This window comes from Sus scrofa, chromosome 10 (assembly GCF_000003025.6).
Source record: "Sus scrofa isolate TJ Tabasco breed Duroc chromosome 10, Sscrofa11.1, whole genome shotgun sequence".
Classification (NCBI taxonomy): Eukaryota; Metazoa; Chordata; class Mammalia; order Artiodactyla; family Suidae; genus Sus; species Sus scrofa.
Genome location: NC_010452.4, coordinates 14,666,755 through 14,683,282, shown reverse-complemented (window position 1 = coordinate 14,683,282; position 16,528 = coordinate 14,666,755). Strand labels below are relative to the sequence as shown.

At 37.2% G+C, this 16,528-nt stretch overlaps 1 protein-coding gene across 21 annotated transcripts in view; it reads left to right on the top strand.

Moving 5' to 3' along the window:
- CDC42BPA (CDC42 binding protein kinase alpha) overlaps window positions 1-16,528 on the top strand; it is a 291,711-nt gene that overhangs the window by 257,706 nt on the left and 17,477 nt on the right. For all 21 annotated transcript variants that reach the window (XR_002336229.1, XM_021064438.1, XM_021064431.1 and 18 more), the window contains 8 exons: window positions 296-435; window positions 1,992-2,073; window positions 3,853-4,069; window positions 5,156-5,218; window positions 6,101-6,694; window positions 8,666-8,763; window positions 12,159-12,243; window positions 15,328-15,451. Coding sequence is in view for 20 of the 21 variants with exons in the window: in XM_021064438.1 (XP_020920097.1) it covers window positions 296-435; window positions 1,992-2,073; window positions 3,853-4,069; window positions 5,156-5,218; window positions 6,101-6,694; window positions 8,666-8,763; window positions 12,159-12,243; window positions 15,328-15,451 (1,403 nt within the window). In the remaining variant the exon portion in view is untranslated. The remainder of the gene's footprint in view (window positions 1-295; window positions 436-1,991; window positions 2,074-3,852; window positions 4,070-5,155; window positions 5,219-6,100; window positions 6,695-8,665; window positions 8,764-12,158; window positions 12,244-15,327; window positions 15,452-16,528) is intronic.

Here is a 16,528-nt window from a genome sequence, read left to right as displayed (position 1 = left end):
CTTTTATGCTACTTAGAAATCCATGAGTGTTATTTTAGTGAATTACTAGAGAAAGTTGAAATGATGATGCTAAATTTTTTTAAGAATAAAACATCATTCAGTGTTTGAAGCATATGTTCTTACACTTTCGCATGTTATTAATGTTACAGGTGTTCCATCTACTACTTTCCCAATCAAAGTGGCAGACTTATAATATGTGTACATTATCTTTCAGTTTTCACCATGCAATTACATATGTAATTAAAGGAGCTCTGATTGACAGTTCAGTTTGAGTTGTTTGTTTTGTTTGCCTAAGATCCCTAAGCCAGCTGGAGTGAAGAAAGGATGGCAGAGGGCACTGGCTGTAGTTTGTGATTTCAAACTCTTTCTGTACGAAATTGCTGAAGGAAAAGCATCTCAGCCCAGTGTTGTAGTCAGTCAAGTGATTGACATGAGGTACGTTTTCGGAGATGAAAATATTTGTACCTTTGCAGCACAGGAATAAAAAGTGTGTAATTTTTCTTCTAATTACATTGCCGTATTTTTATTTAAATCCCAATTTCATGTTAATTATCTCATTTATTAATTTTGAAATTGTGACATAATTAAAAATAGGAAGTAAGGTTGATGCGAACAGGTTGATGCGTGTGTATAGAACAGGTTGATGCGTGTGTATGTTGCACGTGCTGGGGCTAGGGGTCAGGGAAAAGAAGCTGACGCTTGAAACCAAAAGACCAGTTTAAAGGTTGCTCGGGTACTGGAGGCCTAATGTGTAATGTTTATATCATCACTAAAATAAGGGCTTAGATAGAATTCCCGTGTGAGGAAAAGAAATAAAAACCTCAACATCAGTCAGGCTCTTGGAATATAAAATCAACCAGTGAACATTTAAGTTAAGCACATCTCTTGCATGCTTCTGGCCTCCTGTTTCAGACTCTCCCCCTGCCCCTGAAGTGCTCTGTTTTACCTCTTCTAATTCCAGGCATTCATTTACTCCCAGAGCTTCAGCCATCACCTCTGCATTAACAACTCCCAGACATAGGTCTCCAGTCCAGATCTTTCTCCAGCACTCAAAATGAGAATTTCCAGCTGTGGCTCACATTGACATTTCATACCAGTGTTTCAAACATGTTATCTTTCCCACAAATACAGAATATGAAGGAATAGATGCAGGAGTTCCCATTGTGGCTCAGCAGGTTACAAACCTGACTAGTATCCGTGAGGATGTAGGTTCGATCCCTGGCCTCACTCAGTGGGTTAAGGATCTGGCATTCATTGTCTCCAACTGTGGTGTAGGTTGTAGCAACTCAGATCCCACGTGGCTGTGGCGTAGACTGGCAGCTGCAGCTCCAATTAGACCCCTAGCCTGGGAACTTCCATGTGTCACAGGTGTGGCCCTAAAAAGCAAAAAAAAAAAAAAAAAAAAAGGAGTAGATGCAAGAAATATTAGAATGTTAGCGAGGAAATTTTAACAGGACCTTCTAAGGGGCCTAATAGAAAAATAGAAGGATCAAGATAAGACCAAGAAGTCAAGTCTTCAAGAACAAGAGAATGATGGTACCAGTAACCAAATCAAGGAAATCACAAGGAATAAATTATTGTAAAGGAAATCTGTCTTAGGTGTTGAAGGAACAGTAAGACGTCAGATGAGCTGTGTTGAAGGCACTTGAGCTGTATTATGGGAGGAGAAGGGGTGCAGTCTGCCGGAGATTCTGGAGACCCACCAGGGTTCAGATTCCCAGTTTTCCATACATCGTTGCTGGCCTTGTGACTTTGAGTAAGCTAGAGATGATTTCTAACTCTGGTATAATCTGGCCCTGTTAAGTTACACTTGATAAATTATTGGGCACTATCAATTACAAAGGAGGAAAATTTAAAAAAATGTTAAGCTCCATTCGAATGTTTTGTGCAATTAAGTTTTGAGGATTGCTTCATGTGTGTTATTTGGATACGCGCCCCAAACCACACACACCCCCACATATGCTGACTTTTAGTGTCTCACCTTCCCTTAGGGATGAAGAATTTTCTGTGAGTTCAGTCTTGGCTTCTGATGTTATTCATGCGAGTCGAAAAGATATACCCTGTATATTTAGAGTAAGTATACATGCTGTAATTTATCACTGAATTAGATGTTTGTAACGAATATATATTTTGCCTCTCCATATAGATTATAAATTTACCAGAAAGAGAACCAAAACCAACTGTGGTTTTAGCACCAACCATTAGTGCTAAGTAAATATTTGATGAGTAAGAGACCAATAGAAAGCCTGAATATATGCCTTCTCAAATAGGTTTCCTCTTGGATGATATTTTTGAGTCACAATCTGATTTTCAAATAAATACTACCACATGGAAAATTGAATCAAGTGTGATGTTTCTCAATTAAAAAAGAAAAGTTGCTTTAAAACCTCATTTAAAAAATTAATGTGTATCAGTTCTATTGCTACATAATAACCACTTCAAAACTTGGTGGCTTAAACCAACAGTGATTTATTTTTTGCCCTTCTGTGGGTCAGCTGTGCAGTTCTTCCAATGTCAATGGGGGTCACTCATGCGGGCTGCATTCAGCTCATGTGGAGCTGGAATATCCAAAACGACTGTACTCTCATCTGGGGCCTGGGTACTCGGCAGTTCACTGGGCCACCTCAGTTCTCTGTGTGAACTCTCTCCATGTCTCGAATCATTAAGTAGTCCAGCTGAGTTCTCCATGGCTGCCTTCCCACAGAGCAAAAGCAGCAGCCAGGGCTTTTAAGGACTAGGCCCAAAAGCTACATAGGCTGATAAACCTTCTGTGTTCTGTTGGTCAAAGCAAGTCATGAGGTCAGCCTGGGATTTAAGAAAAGAGGAAATAGTCTGATTTCTTGATAAGAAAAGTGAAATTCCATAGGAAGAATTGTTGGTAGCCATCTTTAGAGGCTAACACAGTGCAATCTTGAATTAAAATAATAGAGGTTAGAAAAAAATAAAGGACTGCCCTGGTGGGATGCCTGTATGAATAGTATTTATCTATGAATCTTGTTTCTGAAAGGGCAAAGACCATACTTAGTCTCTCAGTTCTCAGACCAACTATTTTCACTCCAGCTACCAATGGAGCCTACACAGGCCCACTTATATCTAACTAAATATAATTGTGGGATTTTATTATCACCCCTGTTACTTTTAATAAAGGAGCCATATATACATAATTTAAATCTGTTCTGATTATAAGTGTCATTGTATAATGATAAACCTTCATTTAAACTCATACTAGCTCAAGTGATCTGGTCTTCTATCTAAGATAATGTGAGTTACTGTTATGAAGTAACAGAATGTAAGTATCTTCTGAACGTTTTTGACTTTTTTAAAACAAGCTGAAAATCAGTGAAGTATAGTGCTTATAAGCATGGACACAGGATCCCAGTCTAGTGTTTGGTTTCGTTTCCCCTGAAGAAATTAATTTTTTTGCATCACAGGTTTTATATATATATAAAAAATGTAGAGGTAAATGAATTAATACTTATAAAATGTTCTGATCAGTGTCCAGTGCTCAGTAGTTATTTGGTAAATGTCAGTTGCTGTAGTTATATGACTGTGTGTAATGAATTTTTTGCTGTTGTTATATGACTATGTATAATGAATTTTTTAGTGATAGTATTCTGGCGCTTTGGAGCAAAGAAAATACAAATGGCACTAACATTTAGAATGGTATCTGCTACCTTTGTCATGACTTTGGATGCTTAAACTAGTTATTCCTCCGATTAGGTATCTGTTAAACGGTATCATTTAATGAATGCTCATGGTGTTGGCTAGTGCTAAGCAAACTAGCCTAAGCATAAAACTTGTTTACAGGTGTCTTATTTCCTAATATCACAAAATTTGATTAAATTGTTCTAGGTCACAGCTTCCCAACTCTCAGCATCTAGTAACAAATGTTCGATCCTGATGCTAGCAGACAGTGAGAATGAGAAGAGTAAGTGGGTTGCAGTGCTGAGTGAATTGCACAAGATTTTGAAGAAAAACAAATTCAGAGACCGCTCAGTCTATGTGCCCAAAGAGGCTTATGACAGCACTCTACCCCTCATTAAAACAACCCAGGCAGCTGCAATCATAGGTATGAATTTTTAACATTTATCGTGTTATCCTTGTCTACTAATCTACCTTGTCAGCAGAGACTGGCTTTCATCCTGGAGTCCCGGGTGTCTAACATAGTATGTGTTATATCACATATGCTCAGTAAATGTTTTTTGTTGGTGGTGGGTTGGTGGGTTTTTTTTGTTTTTTTTTGTTTTTTTTGTTTTTTTTTTTTTGTGGCCACACCCATGGCTAATGGAAGTTCCTGGGCCAGGGATGGAATCCAAGCCACAGCTGCAACCTATACCACAGCTGTGGCAATACCAGATCCTTTAACCCACTGCACCTCTGCAGCAAACTGAGCCACTGCAGTCAGGTTCTTAACCCACTGCACCATCATGGGAACTACAGTAAATGTTTATTGAATGAATGAGATCATATTAGAGCTTTGTGTTTCAGTTAACAATAATAAATCTACTTTTCAAATGTGTTTTTTCTGAAATATCAATAATGCTAAAGATTAGCCTATTAATGAATCTATTTAATACTTGTGTGATTTACACAAAATTATCTAGTTTCATAAAGTGTAAGTTTTCTATGTAAAATATAGATACTAATTACCTTGCAGAGGTTATTGTGAAGTTTAAATAAGATGAAATCTGTTAACACAGAAATGTCCTCAAAAATAGCAACATCTATGTCTGGAGATTTAAATACTCACCATGTTCTTACATGCACTCCCAACTTTTTGTTACTTTCTAATAAATAGCAAGGAATTTAATGAGTAGAGTTCAGATGCCTTTCACAATATTTCCTTTTCCAAACAAGAAATGAAACTGGAAGCAGGGTGCTAAGAAACTAGGGTTTTTTTTTTTTCTTTCACCTTTTGTTGAATAAACATTCCGTTTTATAAGTGGTGCTACTAATTATTTCTAATGATTATTTTATTTAAAAAAGATAATATTTACCACTGAAATCAAAAGGAAATTTAGTAGTGCAAGTTGTTACTGCTACTTTTAAATTATTTATTTCCTTTTTTTGCACCAAATTTCTTTATCTCTTTTATTCTGTGAGTTTTACATATTTTTACCTAATAAAAAATCTTTCATATTTATGTCTTATATAGATCATGAAAGAATAGCTTTGGGAAATGAAGAAGGGTTATTTGTTGTACATGTCACCAAAGATGGTAAGAGAAAATTATTGCGAAGAAAATATTATTGATAGAAAATTCTAAACTATAGATTCTAAATTCTGAAAAGAACATTAGTTGCTTTTATGTATTCCTTAATTGAAATTTACCAGTCCTAATTTGATATGTTTATACGTCGAAAGATTTTTTTTTAATTTCTGTAGTCCTCCTGAATTCTAAAACTTCCATGTATTGTCTGTCTTCTGTCATTTTATGTAACAGATCTGTATGAACTCAGGCTGCATTTCTAAAGGTGGTACATGAAAGAAAATACAACTCGATTTTTCCATTGTTCTAATAGTACTAGAAGAGTCAACAGTCATTAAAATGTGTTTGTTGTTGGGGTCTTTTTTCTCACAGTTTAATACAACAGATTTTTTTCCAAGGGAGAAATTAAATACTGGGTGGAATAAAAAGGAACCCATTTAATTTAGCATTCTTAAATACAGTTCTCAGTTTTGTCTTAATATTAAGTTATATCATGGAAAAACAATGCATTTAAACTTCATTAATTTTTACCCAAAGAACGACCTATAGTGATTCATGAGACACTCATTTTTTAAAAATATTAACCCCATGGTAAGCTTCCCTAGGATTATTGAGAATAAAAAGGTTTTTTTCTTGAAGGTTATTGACATAGCAGCTCTTTGCCTTGGCTGCCAGAAATCTCAATGCTAATATGTTCCTATAGCTAGGTTAAATTATCTTACAGTGGGTGTAATTATCTTCCTCTTTCTCCGTCTGATTTCTGATTTCTTATTTTTCTGTGTGTACCTCTGTCTTTATTATAAGTTGACGTATCCTTTTGAGTATAATTGGGATATGATTAATAAACAAAATGTTATTTTGCAGTTGATTTATTATTATTTCTTTGCATAGAAATTATTAGAGTTGGTGACAATAAGAAGATTCATCAGATTGAACTCATTCCCAATGATCAGCTTGTTGCTGTGATCTCAGGACGAAATCGTCATGTACGCCTTTTTCCTATGTCAGCTTTGGACGGGCGAGAGACTGATTTTTATAAGCTGGCAGAAACTAAAGGGTGTCAAACCATAACTTCTGGAAGAGTGCGTCATGGAGCTCTTACATGCCTGTGTGTAGCTATGAAAAGGCAGGTCCTCTGTTATGAACTATTTCAGAGCAAGACCCGGCACAGAAAATTTAAGGAAATTCAAGTCCCATATAATGTCCAGTGGATGGCCATCTTCAGTGAACAGCTCTGTGTGGGATTCCAGTCTGGATTTCTCAGATACCCCCTGAATGGAGAAGGAAATCCCTACAGTATGCTCCATTCAAATGACCATACCCTCTCGTTTATTGCACATCAACCAATGGACGCCATCTGCGCAGTTGAAATCTCCAGTAAGGAGTATCTGCTGTGTTTTAACAGCATCGGGATATACACTGACTGCCAGGGCCGAAGATCCAGACAGCAGGAATTGATGTGGCCAGCAAATCCCTCCTCTTGTTGTAAGATTCTCTTGCTTTTGGTTGTCTTATCTTACTTTCATTTTCCTTCTACTTCACCTCCTGTATGTATTCATTATTAGTAGCAGGTTGTCTTTTTAAAGTCATCTTTGAGGTTTTTCCTAAGCATTGATTACGTTGATATGTAGAGTAACTAACCATACAGAGGTAGTGAAGGCCTAGGCCATCACGGTCGACCTGAACAGGAACATAATTAAAGCTAATCTTCCTATGGAATATTTTACTTAGGTGGGTTTTTAACCCACATTATTGTATTTTCAAATAACCCTAAGGAGTTATCTTCACGGTGCCCCAAAATACAGTGCTCATGAGCAGTAGCAGCTCATAAGACTTACTCTAGAGAAGCTGTTACCAAATGAATTACTTAATCAGTTATGTAAAGGTATAAATGTAGCATCTTGAGAAGTGTTATTCGGTTTTACATTTTTATATAGATAGGTAGATATTTTAAATCACCACTTGCATTCTATCAAGAAGTGCTAAGATATTATAAATTATTGAATACTACTATGTGCCATTTCACATAAGAGATATAACAGTGAGCAAAACAAACAGTCTTACCCTCCCAGAGCATAGACTGCAGTAGAACATAAGTGCTCTGATAGTACGAGTACAGAGTAGAGGCACACAGGAGGAATATCTAATCCAGCGTGTTTTGTTTTTAGTGGAAGATACTTGAGTATGTTTAAACACTGAAGGGAAATAGCCACTAGGGAGCCAGGGAAAGGTAGACTTTATGGTAAGTGTAGGAAGTAGAGTAAGATCCCCAAGGAGGCCGAAGAGGATAGAAGTCTGAACACAGGGGAAAGGGTTCGGAGCAGGAGGAGTGAAACCTCATCCACTGCAGCGAGATAGGAGGAATGGTGGGTGCGAATACAGTCAAGTGTAAAGGTCCAGGATAAGAAACTTCAGGAGAGCCATAGATGCTTATACAGAAAAAATTAGAAAAACTAGACAAAAAGAACAAAAGAAAAATACTTTTAATCCTCACTACCCAGACTTAACTCTTCTTTTTTTTTTTGTCTTTTTGTCTTTTTTTTGTTGTTGTTGTTGTTGTTATTGTTGCTATCTCTTGGTTCTTGGGCCGCTCCCGCGGCATATGGAGGTTCCCAGGCTAGGGGTTGAATCGGAGCTGTAGCCACCAGCCTATGCCAGAGCCACAGCAACGCGGGATCCGAGCCGCGTCTGCAACCTACACCACAGCTCACGGCAACGCCGGATCGTTAACCCACTGAGCAAGGGCAGGGACCGAACCCGCAATCTCATGGTTCCTAGTCGGATTCGTCAACCACTGCGCCACGACGGGAACTCCTAACTCTTCTTAATATTTTATTTCTTCTGAAATTTATACTCTTATCTATGGCATCATATTTAGAATGAATCCAAATCAGAAAATAGCTCAGAGTATTATGTGAATTGTACAGTGTGAATTGGAGATAAAATAGGAATTGAAATATCTGGCTTTTATGAATAGCTCTGCCAAAACCTTAATTTGTGACCTTAGCTTAGGTAAATCATTTAATCTTTATTTGTGTCACCATTTACTGCTGTTCATTCTTTTAGTAAGTATATATTGATCATCTGGGATCCTTTATCATACATTCATAAATGTGAGCGTAACTCTGACCTGAAGATTTCTCTACTTTGTAAGTTTGTTTCACTGTCAAGAGTTTAACTACTTTAGACATTTCTTCCTAGAACTAGTGTTGGGCAAAGGAATATTTTACCCTTGGTGTTAATAGAATCCTTCTGTATTATAACAGCTGTAAAATCTCTTCATTTATGATTTATGGTTTTTTTTTAACTTCATAGTGTTTTGATGTGGCTACTATGTGTTAACAATAGGGTTTGGGTGGATTCCACTCTACAGTTCTTTAGCATAGATCTTGGAAAAAGTTTTGGGTTTAACGGTTACAAGTAATCAGCCAGCTCTCTCTCCTTGCCATCCCGCAGGTTATAATGCACCATATCTCTCTGTGTATAGTGAAAATGCGGTTGATATCTTTGATGTGAACTCCATGGAATGGATTCAGACTCTCCCACTCAAAAAGGTAATTTAGGAATTCCCGTCATGGCGCAGCGAAAGTGAATCCAACCAGGAACCATGAGGTTGTGGGTTTGATCCCTGGCCTCGCTCAGTGGGTTAAGTAAGGATCCAGCGTTGCCGTGAGCTGTGGTGTAGGTCGCATAAACGGCTCCAATCCCACGTTGCTGTGGCTGTGGTGTAGGCCAGCAACTGTAGCTCTGATTCAGCCCTTAGCCTGGGAACCTCCATGTGCTGCAGGTGTGGCCCTAAAAAGACAAACAAATAAATAAATAAAATGTGGGCTAAGTGAACAAATGTATGTAAGTGAAACACTACTATGACTATTTAGATGTTTTTCATTCATTTATCATTCTCTGTCATATGTAACAACACAATTGGAATTTGGAACTTAGCTAAGAGTAAAGAAGAACAACAGAAATCAAGCTCATTAATTTTATAGGTAGCTCAGTACCATATTATTTTTATTACATTAGTTTCACTATGTAAAGTATAATTATTATCATAATGAACAACTAGAATATACCCTACAACTTAACATGTGTTATCTTCCCCTTTAAGGAGTTCTGAAGGACTATATTATTTGTAATTGTACTGTTTTTCACATAATGGTATGCAACTTCAATCTCATGAGGACAGAGTTCATGGACTAAAAAAGTGATTAAAATCAGAACCAAAGCTCAGTGTAAGCACCTCATGATTGAAAAATAAAAGTTTCACATATTCCTAATAAAATATAATCTTTTCATTTAACATTTCCTTTGATAACAGAAAGAGAATTTTTGCCAGTATAGAATGGCTGTTTTGCAAAAGTGAAGAATAACAGTTTCATATAAATATGTGTCACTGTGTCATTAGTTGTAGGAGGAGGGCAGGGTTTAGAGGAAAAGACAAAAGAAATAATTAAAATATTATTTCAATTCTGCCCCAGTTTTAAACCATAACAGCAGTGGGCAAAGCTCTTGTAAATATTGCCACATGATATAAAACAACTAAATACAGTCTTCTAAGCTTGTAAATATGGGCTCATTGCAATTGGTTTTCCCTTTTATTTTTATCATGTAAATTTTGAAACTTACATAAAAGAATACATGACCTTTATGAAACATAATAAAGTGATCGCTTATGAATTTACCTCCTAACTTAAAAGAGCCGGAATTTTATCAGTTTTGGAGTTCTCATTGTGGCGCAGCAGAAGCAAATCCGACTAGTAACCATGAGGTTGCTGGTTTGATCCCTGGCCTCGCTCAGTGCGTTAAGGATCCGTCGTTGCCATGAGCTGTGGTGTAGGTCGCAGACATGGCTTAGATCCCAAGTTGCTGTGGCTGTGGTATAGGCCAGCAGCTGTAGCTCCATATAGACCCCTAGCCTGGGAACCTCCATATGCTGTGGGAGCAGACCTAAAAAGCAAAAAAAAAAAAAAGAAAAAAGAATATTACCCAGTTTCACTGAATCTACCTGGTTATTTTGTGTATTTTTCCTTTTTCCTGAATATTGTCTTTATCATTCCCTTTTCTTAAAATACAGAAGTTTTTTGTATATTTAAATATTCCTCAACAGTATATTGTTCAGTCTTGCTTGTGTTTGAGATAATAGAATTAGTTATGCTCTATGTCATCTTCAGCCTTGCTTTCTTCATGTATTTACTGGTTCTGAGATTCATCCATGTTACATATACTGTGCATATATATATAGTATTCTCTGATTAATCCCCAGCTTTTGGCAACTGTGAACATTGCTGCATGCATGTTCAGGTGTGTTAAGTTCAGGAGTTGAAGTCATATGCCTAGGAATGGAATCAGTGGGACAAAGGGAATGCAAGTGGTCAACTTTACAAGACAGTCAGATTATTTTCCAAAGTAATTGTACCAGTTGACACTCCCACCAGCAGTATATTAAGAGTTCTTAATGACTCATGCCATTGTCAGAATTCATAATTTTATAACCATTTATTGTGGTTATAAAGTGATATCTCATTGAAGTGTGAATTTGCATGTCCCCCATTAACTCTGTTGTGGGTAAACTTTTGTATGTTTATTCATCATTCATGTTTCTTCTTCTATGAAAAATGCCTGTTGTTTTTTGCTCACTTTTCTGTTTGATCATTGAAATTTTTCTTACTGATTTACTAAAATTCACATCTTGCAGAATTAGTGATAGATGTGATGAATCTTTTCCCTGTTTGTGACCTATGTGTATTTTGTGAACATTTATTGTTACTGCTGAAGTTCCTTTTGTGGCTCAGTGGAAATGAATCTGACTATTAACCATTAGGTCAGTGGGTTCAATCCCTGGCTTTGTTCAGTGGGCTAAGAATCCAGCGCTGCCTTGAGTTGTGATGTAGGTCACAGACTCGGCTTGGTTCCTGCATTGCTGTGGCTGTGGTGTAAGCCAGCGGCTATAGCTCCAATTCAACCCCTAACCTGGGAACCTCCATATGCCACAGGTGTGACCCTAAAAAGCAAAAAGAATAAAAAATAAAATAAATATTATTGCTGAAATTTCATTGTTATATATTTTAATATAATTAAATATATCCTTCTTAACCTTTACATTTATCTTTTTTCTCTTAAAAAACTCTTTCCTACCTCAAGGTCATAAACATATTATCTTTGTTTTCTTTAAAAATCTGAAAGTTTTGCCCACTACATTTATGTCTCCAATCTATTTGGAACTGATTTTAGCAGTCTGGTGTGAAATAGGAATTCAGTTTCATTTGCTCCATGTAGATACCCAGTTGCTCCACCACCATTTATTGACAGCCCCTCCTTTCCCCAGTGGTGTAATTTCATCTCTGTCATATGTGTATGTTTGGTTCAAATAAGATTCATGAAATACCTTTGTTAATATCTTAGTATCATCAGTTGGTCTCTGATAGCTTTAAAAAGTCAAATTTAAGATTTAAATGTATTTTTATTTTTTATTTTTATCTATAATATTCTTCCTTTAAAATGTTATCATTATAACTTTATTTATTTAAAGTAGGTAATTTTAGGGAGCTCCCATCATGGCGCAGTGGTCAACAAATCTGACTAGAAACCATGAGGTTGCAGGTTCAATCCCTGGCCTTGCTCAGTGGGTTAAGGATCCCATGTTGCTGTGACTGTGGCGTAGGCCAGCAGCTACAGCTCCAGTTTGACCCCTAACCTGGGAACCTCCATATGCTGCGGAAAGTGGCCCTAGAAAAAGGCAGAAAGACAAAAAGTAAATAAATAAATAAAGTAGGTAATTTTATACCTTTCTACTTAGAATTACTGATTCTTGATTTTTCTGAGGAGGCAATATTTTGAACAAAGATAAATTAAAGATTTTAATTATGTGTGCTGTATAAGTACGTCAAAAGTTTTATGCTTTAATTTTTGAGCTTTGTTGAAATACTAATTTTATTTTTTATTATTTTAGGTTCGACCCTTAAACAGTGAAGGATCATTAAATCTTTTAGGGTTGGAGACAATTAGATTAATATATTTCAAAAATAAGATGGCAGGTAAGCAAATACACGTTAATAGGAGAGCTTTATAGGAGTTCCTATTGTGGTACAGAGAAAATGAATCCAGTTAGTACCCGTGAGGATGTGGGTTCAATTCCTGGCCTCGCTCAGTGGGTTAAGGATCCAGCATTGCTGTGAGTTGTGATGTAGTTTGCAGATGCAGCTTGGATCCCATGTTGCTGTGGCTGTGGGGTAGGCTGGTAGCTGCAGCTCCAATTTGAGCCCTAGCCTGGGAACCTCCATTTGCCATGGGTGTGGCCCTAAACAACAAACAATATATATATACATACACATACATAGGAGAGCTTTATAGAAACTCTCTCGAAGCTGACCGCTGAAGATAAAAATTGGCAGAGCACTTAAGTTCAGATGTGTCTTATTCCAAAGTCTGTGACCTCAACCACTATCATATTCTCGGGTTATTGAGATTAACTGCTGGACAGAAAGTCATTCTGTTCAAGCTCGCATAGCCGTATAGGCAAAATATTTATTTCTGACTCATCATGTTATTTTTCTGTGCTGAACTGAGTAAATAGAAAAGGGACAGCTGTACTCTTCCTACAGTAAACCCTAGCCAAAATTTGTAGCACTGGAATTGTGAAAATTCCTCTGGAGTTCTGATTTGGGGCCTTCGGAATACATCATCTGCCGGTGCATAGGAATTAGAATGACATGGGCAGCAGAAGCAGGGCAGGGAGGAAATTGACCCGAGTGCCCAGTCTCAGGAGAGGACGTGGAGACCTGGGCACTGCAGACAAGAGGGGCAATGTCAAAAGCAGCGAAGTGAGTCCTAGCTGGGGACACTGCCCACGTCTCATTCAGTAAGTTGGGTGCCAGCCAGAGTGTGCCTGAACAGTTAAAAACTCGCTTTTAACAGGTATTGTTATAATGCTGTCTTCTTACAATAAAGTTATTCTCATGTCCTAGCAGCAGATTTCTCTGTAACAGAGATAAAAACAGATTCTTAGATGTATGATCTTTTGTGGTGGATCTAGTTAATGAAGATATAATTATGGTTTATTATGTATTTTAAATGATTTAAATTAACTTAAATGGGAGTTCCCATTATGACTCAGTGGAAACAAATCTGACTAGCATCCATGAGGATGCAGGCCCCAATCAGTGGGTTAAGATCCGGCGTTGCCGTAAACTGTGGTGTAGATCTCAGACATGGTTCAGATCTGGCCAGCAGCTACAGCTCTGATTTGACCTCTAGCCTGGGAACCTCTGTATGCTGCAGTTCTGGCCCTTAGAATAAATAAATAAATAAAATAAAATAAATAAATAAATAATAAAAAAGAAATAAATTGACTAAAATATAAGTTAAAAATACTGGCATCAAGAAAACATGAAAATGTTTAATACCAGTTATCTCTGGGAGTGAGATTATTATCTTTATCCTTTTCTTTTGTCTTCTTTATTTTTCCAATACATTTGTATAGTCTATCAGAAAAAAAAAATCAAAAGTTTTTTTTTTTGTTTTATTTGTGTGTTTTCAAGTACTAAAACATACACTAACTGCTTAGCTTCGGATTTGAAGCTCTGGTACCTCCTCTTGGCACTGGAGACTTCTTGGTATATAGTCTGTGACTGTAGGAGAAGTCCGATGCTCAAAGGATGCTCCAGTGTGACTTGAGAAAGGATATTCCTGTATTAGAAATGACTCTGCTCAGAGAGAGCATCACTTTGAAGCTAATGAAACTGGAGCTTTAGGCGCCTCAGTTCTACAGCCCTATATTTTATTTTATACATGTTTCTTGGAGGAACTCTAAATATTTGCATAAGATTAAATCCACCCTGTTCTCACTGTATGTGACCATGATGATGGTAAAAGGTGTCCATTACCCAGTTTATCTCTACAGGTAAACTCTAGTCCAGCTTGTCTTTTTTTTACACTTTCATTTTTCTACTCTAGGCTAGGGGTAAAAGTGGAGGTTGGAGAAGGAAGACCTGACAAAATTTCAACATAGTTGTCTTAAACTTTGCCCAGGGAAAGAAAGGGAAGGAAATCCTATTTCCTTAAGATTGTTTCTCTGGCTTGTCTGTTTCTCTTTCAGCTCTCAGGAGCCAAGTGCTCTTACAGGCCTCGGCTATGCAAAGCCACTGCAGCTCACCAAGATCTGCTTTACCCTCGCGCTTCTCAGTTCTCAAATTCTCATCTACTTTTAAAATGTTATCCTTTTAACATCTGTTGTGAGGAAAGCAGTCTGATTAAGCTATTATGATGATACAGGAGAACATTGCTCTATTACTTATCATCTTATGCTGGTTTCTTCCCACTTCCTTTTTCTCATTTGAACACTCTAAAGATGGGCTTTTCTCTTTTTCCTTATTTGGAGAATGGCGATCATCATACTGTATGGATACAGTCATCTCTTTCAGAGCATGTTCACCATTCCCCAACCCATGGGAGCCCATGGCTGACAATTTTATTTGCTTCTCAATACTGAAGGTGAAATAGATGGGCACTGGGTGCCTGGGTGTATACTGTTAAGGTCAGAAAGAGTAGACATAGTGATGAGATTCTTAGCTTTAGTAAAGGGAGCTAGTAGGCAGGCAGTTCCTTTCCTTTACTCCGTACCTTGCAAATTAGATCTGCAAAGGACATGTTTTAATATATAAAATAATTTCAGTTGTTACCATTTTCATCAGTCATTTACCATTGGTGCCTGATTACTGTGCAGATATTAACAATAAGAGCTTTTTAACGCCCTAAGCCAGTGAAGCGAGCACCTGGGAGGAGGGAGAAGATCATGTAGAGACATTGGGAGTGGGCTGGCCAAAGTGGCCAGACACCAAGACAACCACATCTTTCTTTTTTTCTTCCATTAAAATTGTACCATTTTATATTTATAATTAAATAAAAGGGAAAATACACTTTGCAAGCTGTTTAATTTCAACATGTATTTACTTACATTTTATTGAATTGTTGGTTATTTACTATGATTATCAACATACAACTTTTAAAATTTAGAATTGCGTATACTTGTACAATTGATTGATATTTGTACCATCTTGGAGATCAATGGATTAAAAAGCATTTTAGCACTTTCATTGTCCTTTGTTGTTTTTTTTTAACAGAAGGAGATGAACTGGTAGTTCCTGAAACATCAGATAATAGTCGAAAACAAATGGTTAGAAATATTAATAATAAGAGGCGTTATTCCTTCAGAGTCCCAGAAGAGGAAAGGATGCAACAGAGGAGGTAGATATTTAATTTATACTCATCCAAAGATGCTTATAGCATCGGAAAGACTATTTGGTAGTAATACTGTATTTGATTTGGAAGCAAAATTTGATCTCGTAAAATCTGTCATTCATCATCTCTGGTGTTAAAAATAGTGAATGTATTTCTCTGTGTAACTTTAATGCTCTCCAAATTGTGATTATGTACTAGATTTAAGTACTATATTTTTATTCATTTCTCTCTGTATGTGGAATCGTTACAATTTTTAGAATGTGGACCTTTATAAACAGAGAGCATATCTATATAGATTAACTATTCTCTTAATGACCAAACAGAAATAGGTTTGAAGTGTTTCTGGTTACATACAAAAGCATTTGTAAAATATTAGCAATTGTTTAAAAAGACATACATTGGAATTCCCTTCATGGCTCAGCAGAAACGAATCCGACTAGCAACCATGATGATGAAGGTTCCACCCCTGGCTTTGCTCAGTGGGTTAAGGATCTGGCATTGCCATGAGCTGTGGTGTGGTCACCGATGCAGCTCAGATCCTGCGTTGCTGTGGTATAGGCCAGCAGCTTCAGCTCCGATTCAACCCCTAGCCTGGGAAGCTCCGTATGCTGCGGGTGCGGCCCTTAAAAAAAAAAAAAAAGACAGAAATAAAAAGACATACATGAAATGTTCAGAATTATCTGTAAAATGGAGTACAGCTTCTTTGTTATTTAAATACTAAAATAACCCTCCTGTGTAAAGAAAAACTCTCCTTTACTGCTGGTGGCAATGTAAATTGGTGCAGCCACAATGAAGAACAGTATAGAGGTTCCTTAAAAAACCAAAAATAGAACTACCAGGTGTTCCTATCATGGTACAGCAGAAACAAATCTGACTAGGAACCATGAGTTTGCCGTTTCAATCCCTGACCTCGCTCATTGTGGTTGCAGTGAGCTGTGGTGTAGGTCGAAGACACGGCTCAGATCTGGTGTTGCTGTGGCTGTGGTGTAGGCTGGCAGCGGTAGTTCTGCTTGGACCCCTACCCCATAATGCCCCAGGTGCACCCCCAAAAAGCAGAAATAAATAAATAAATAAATAACCTTC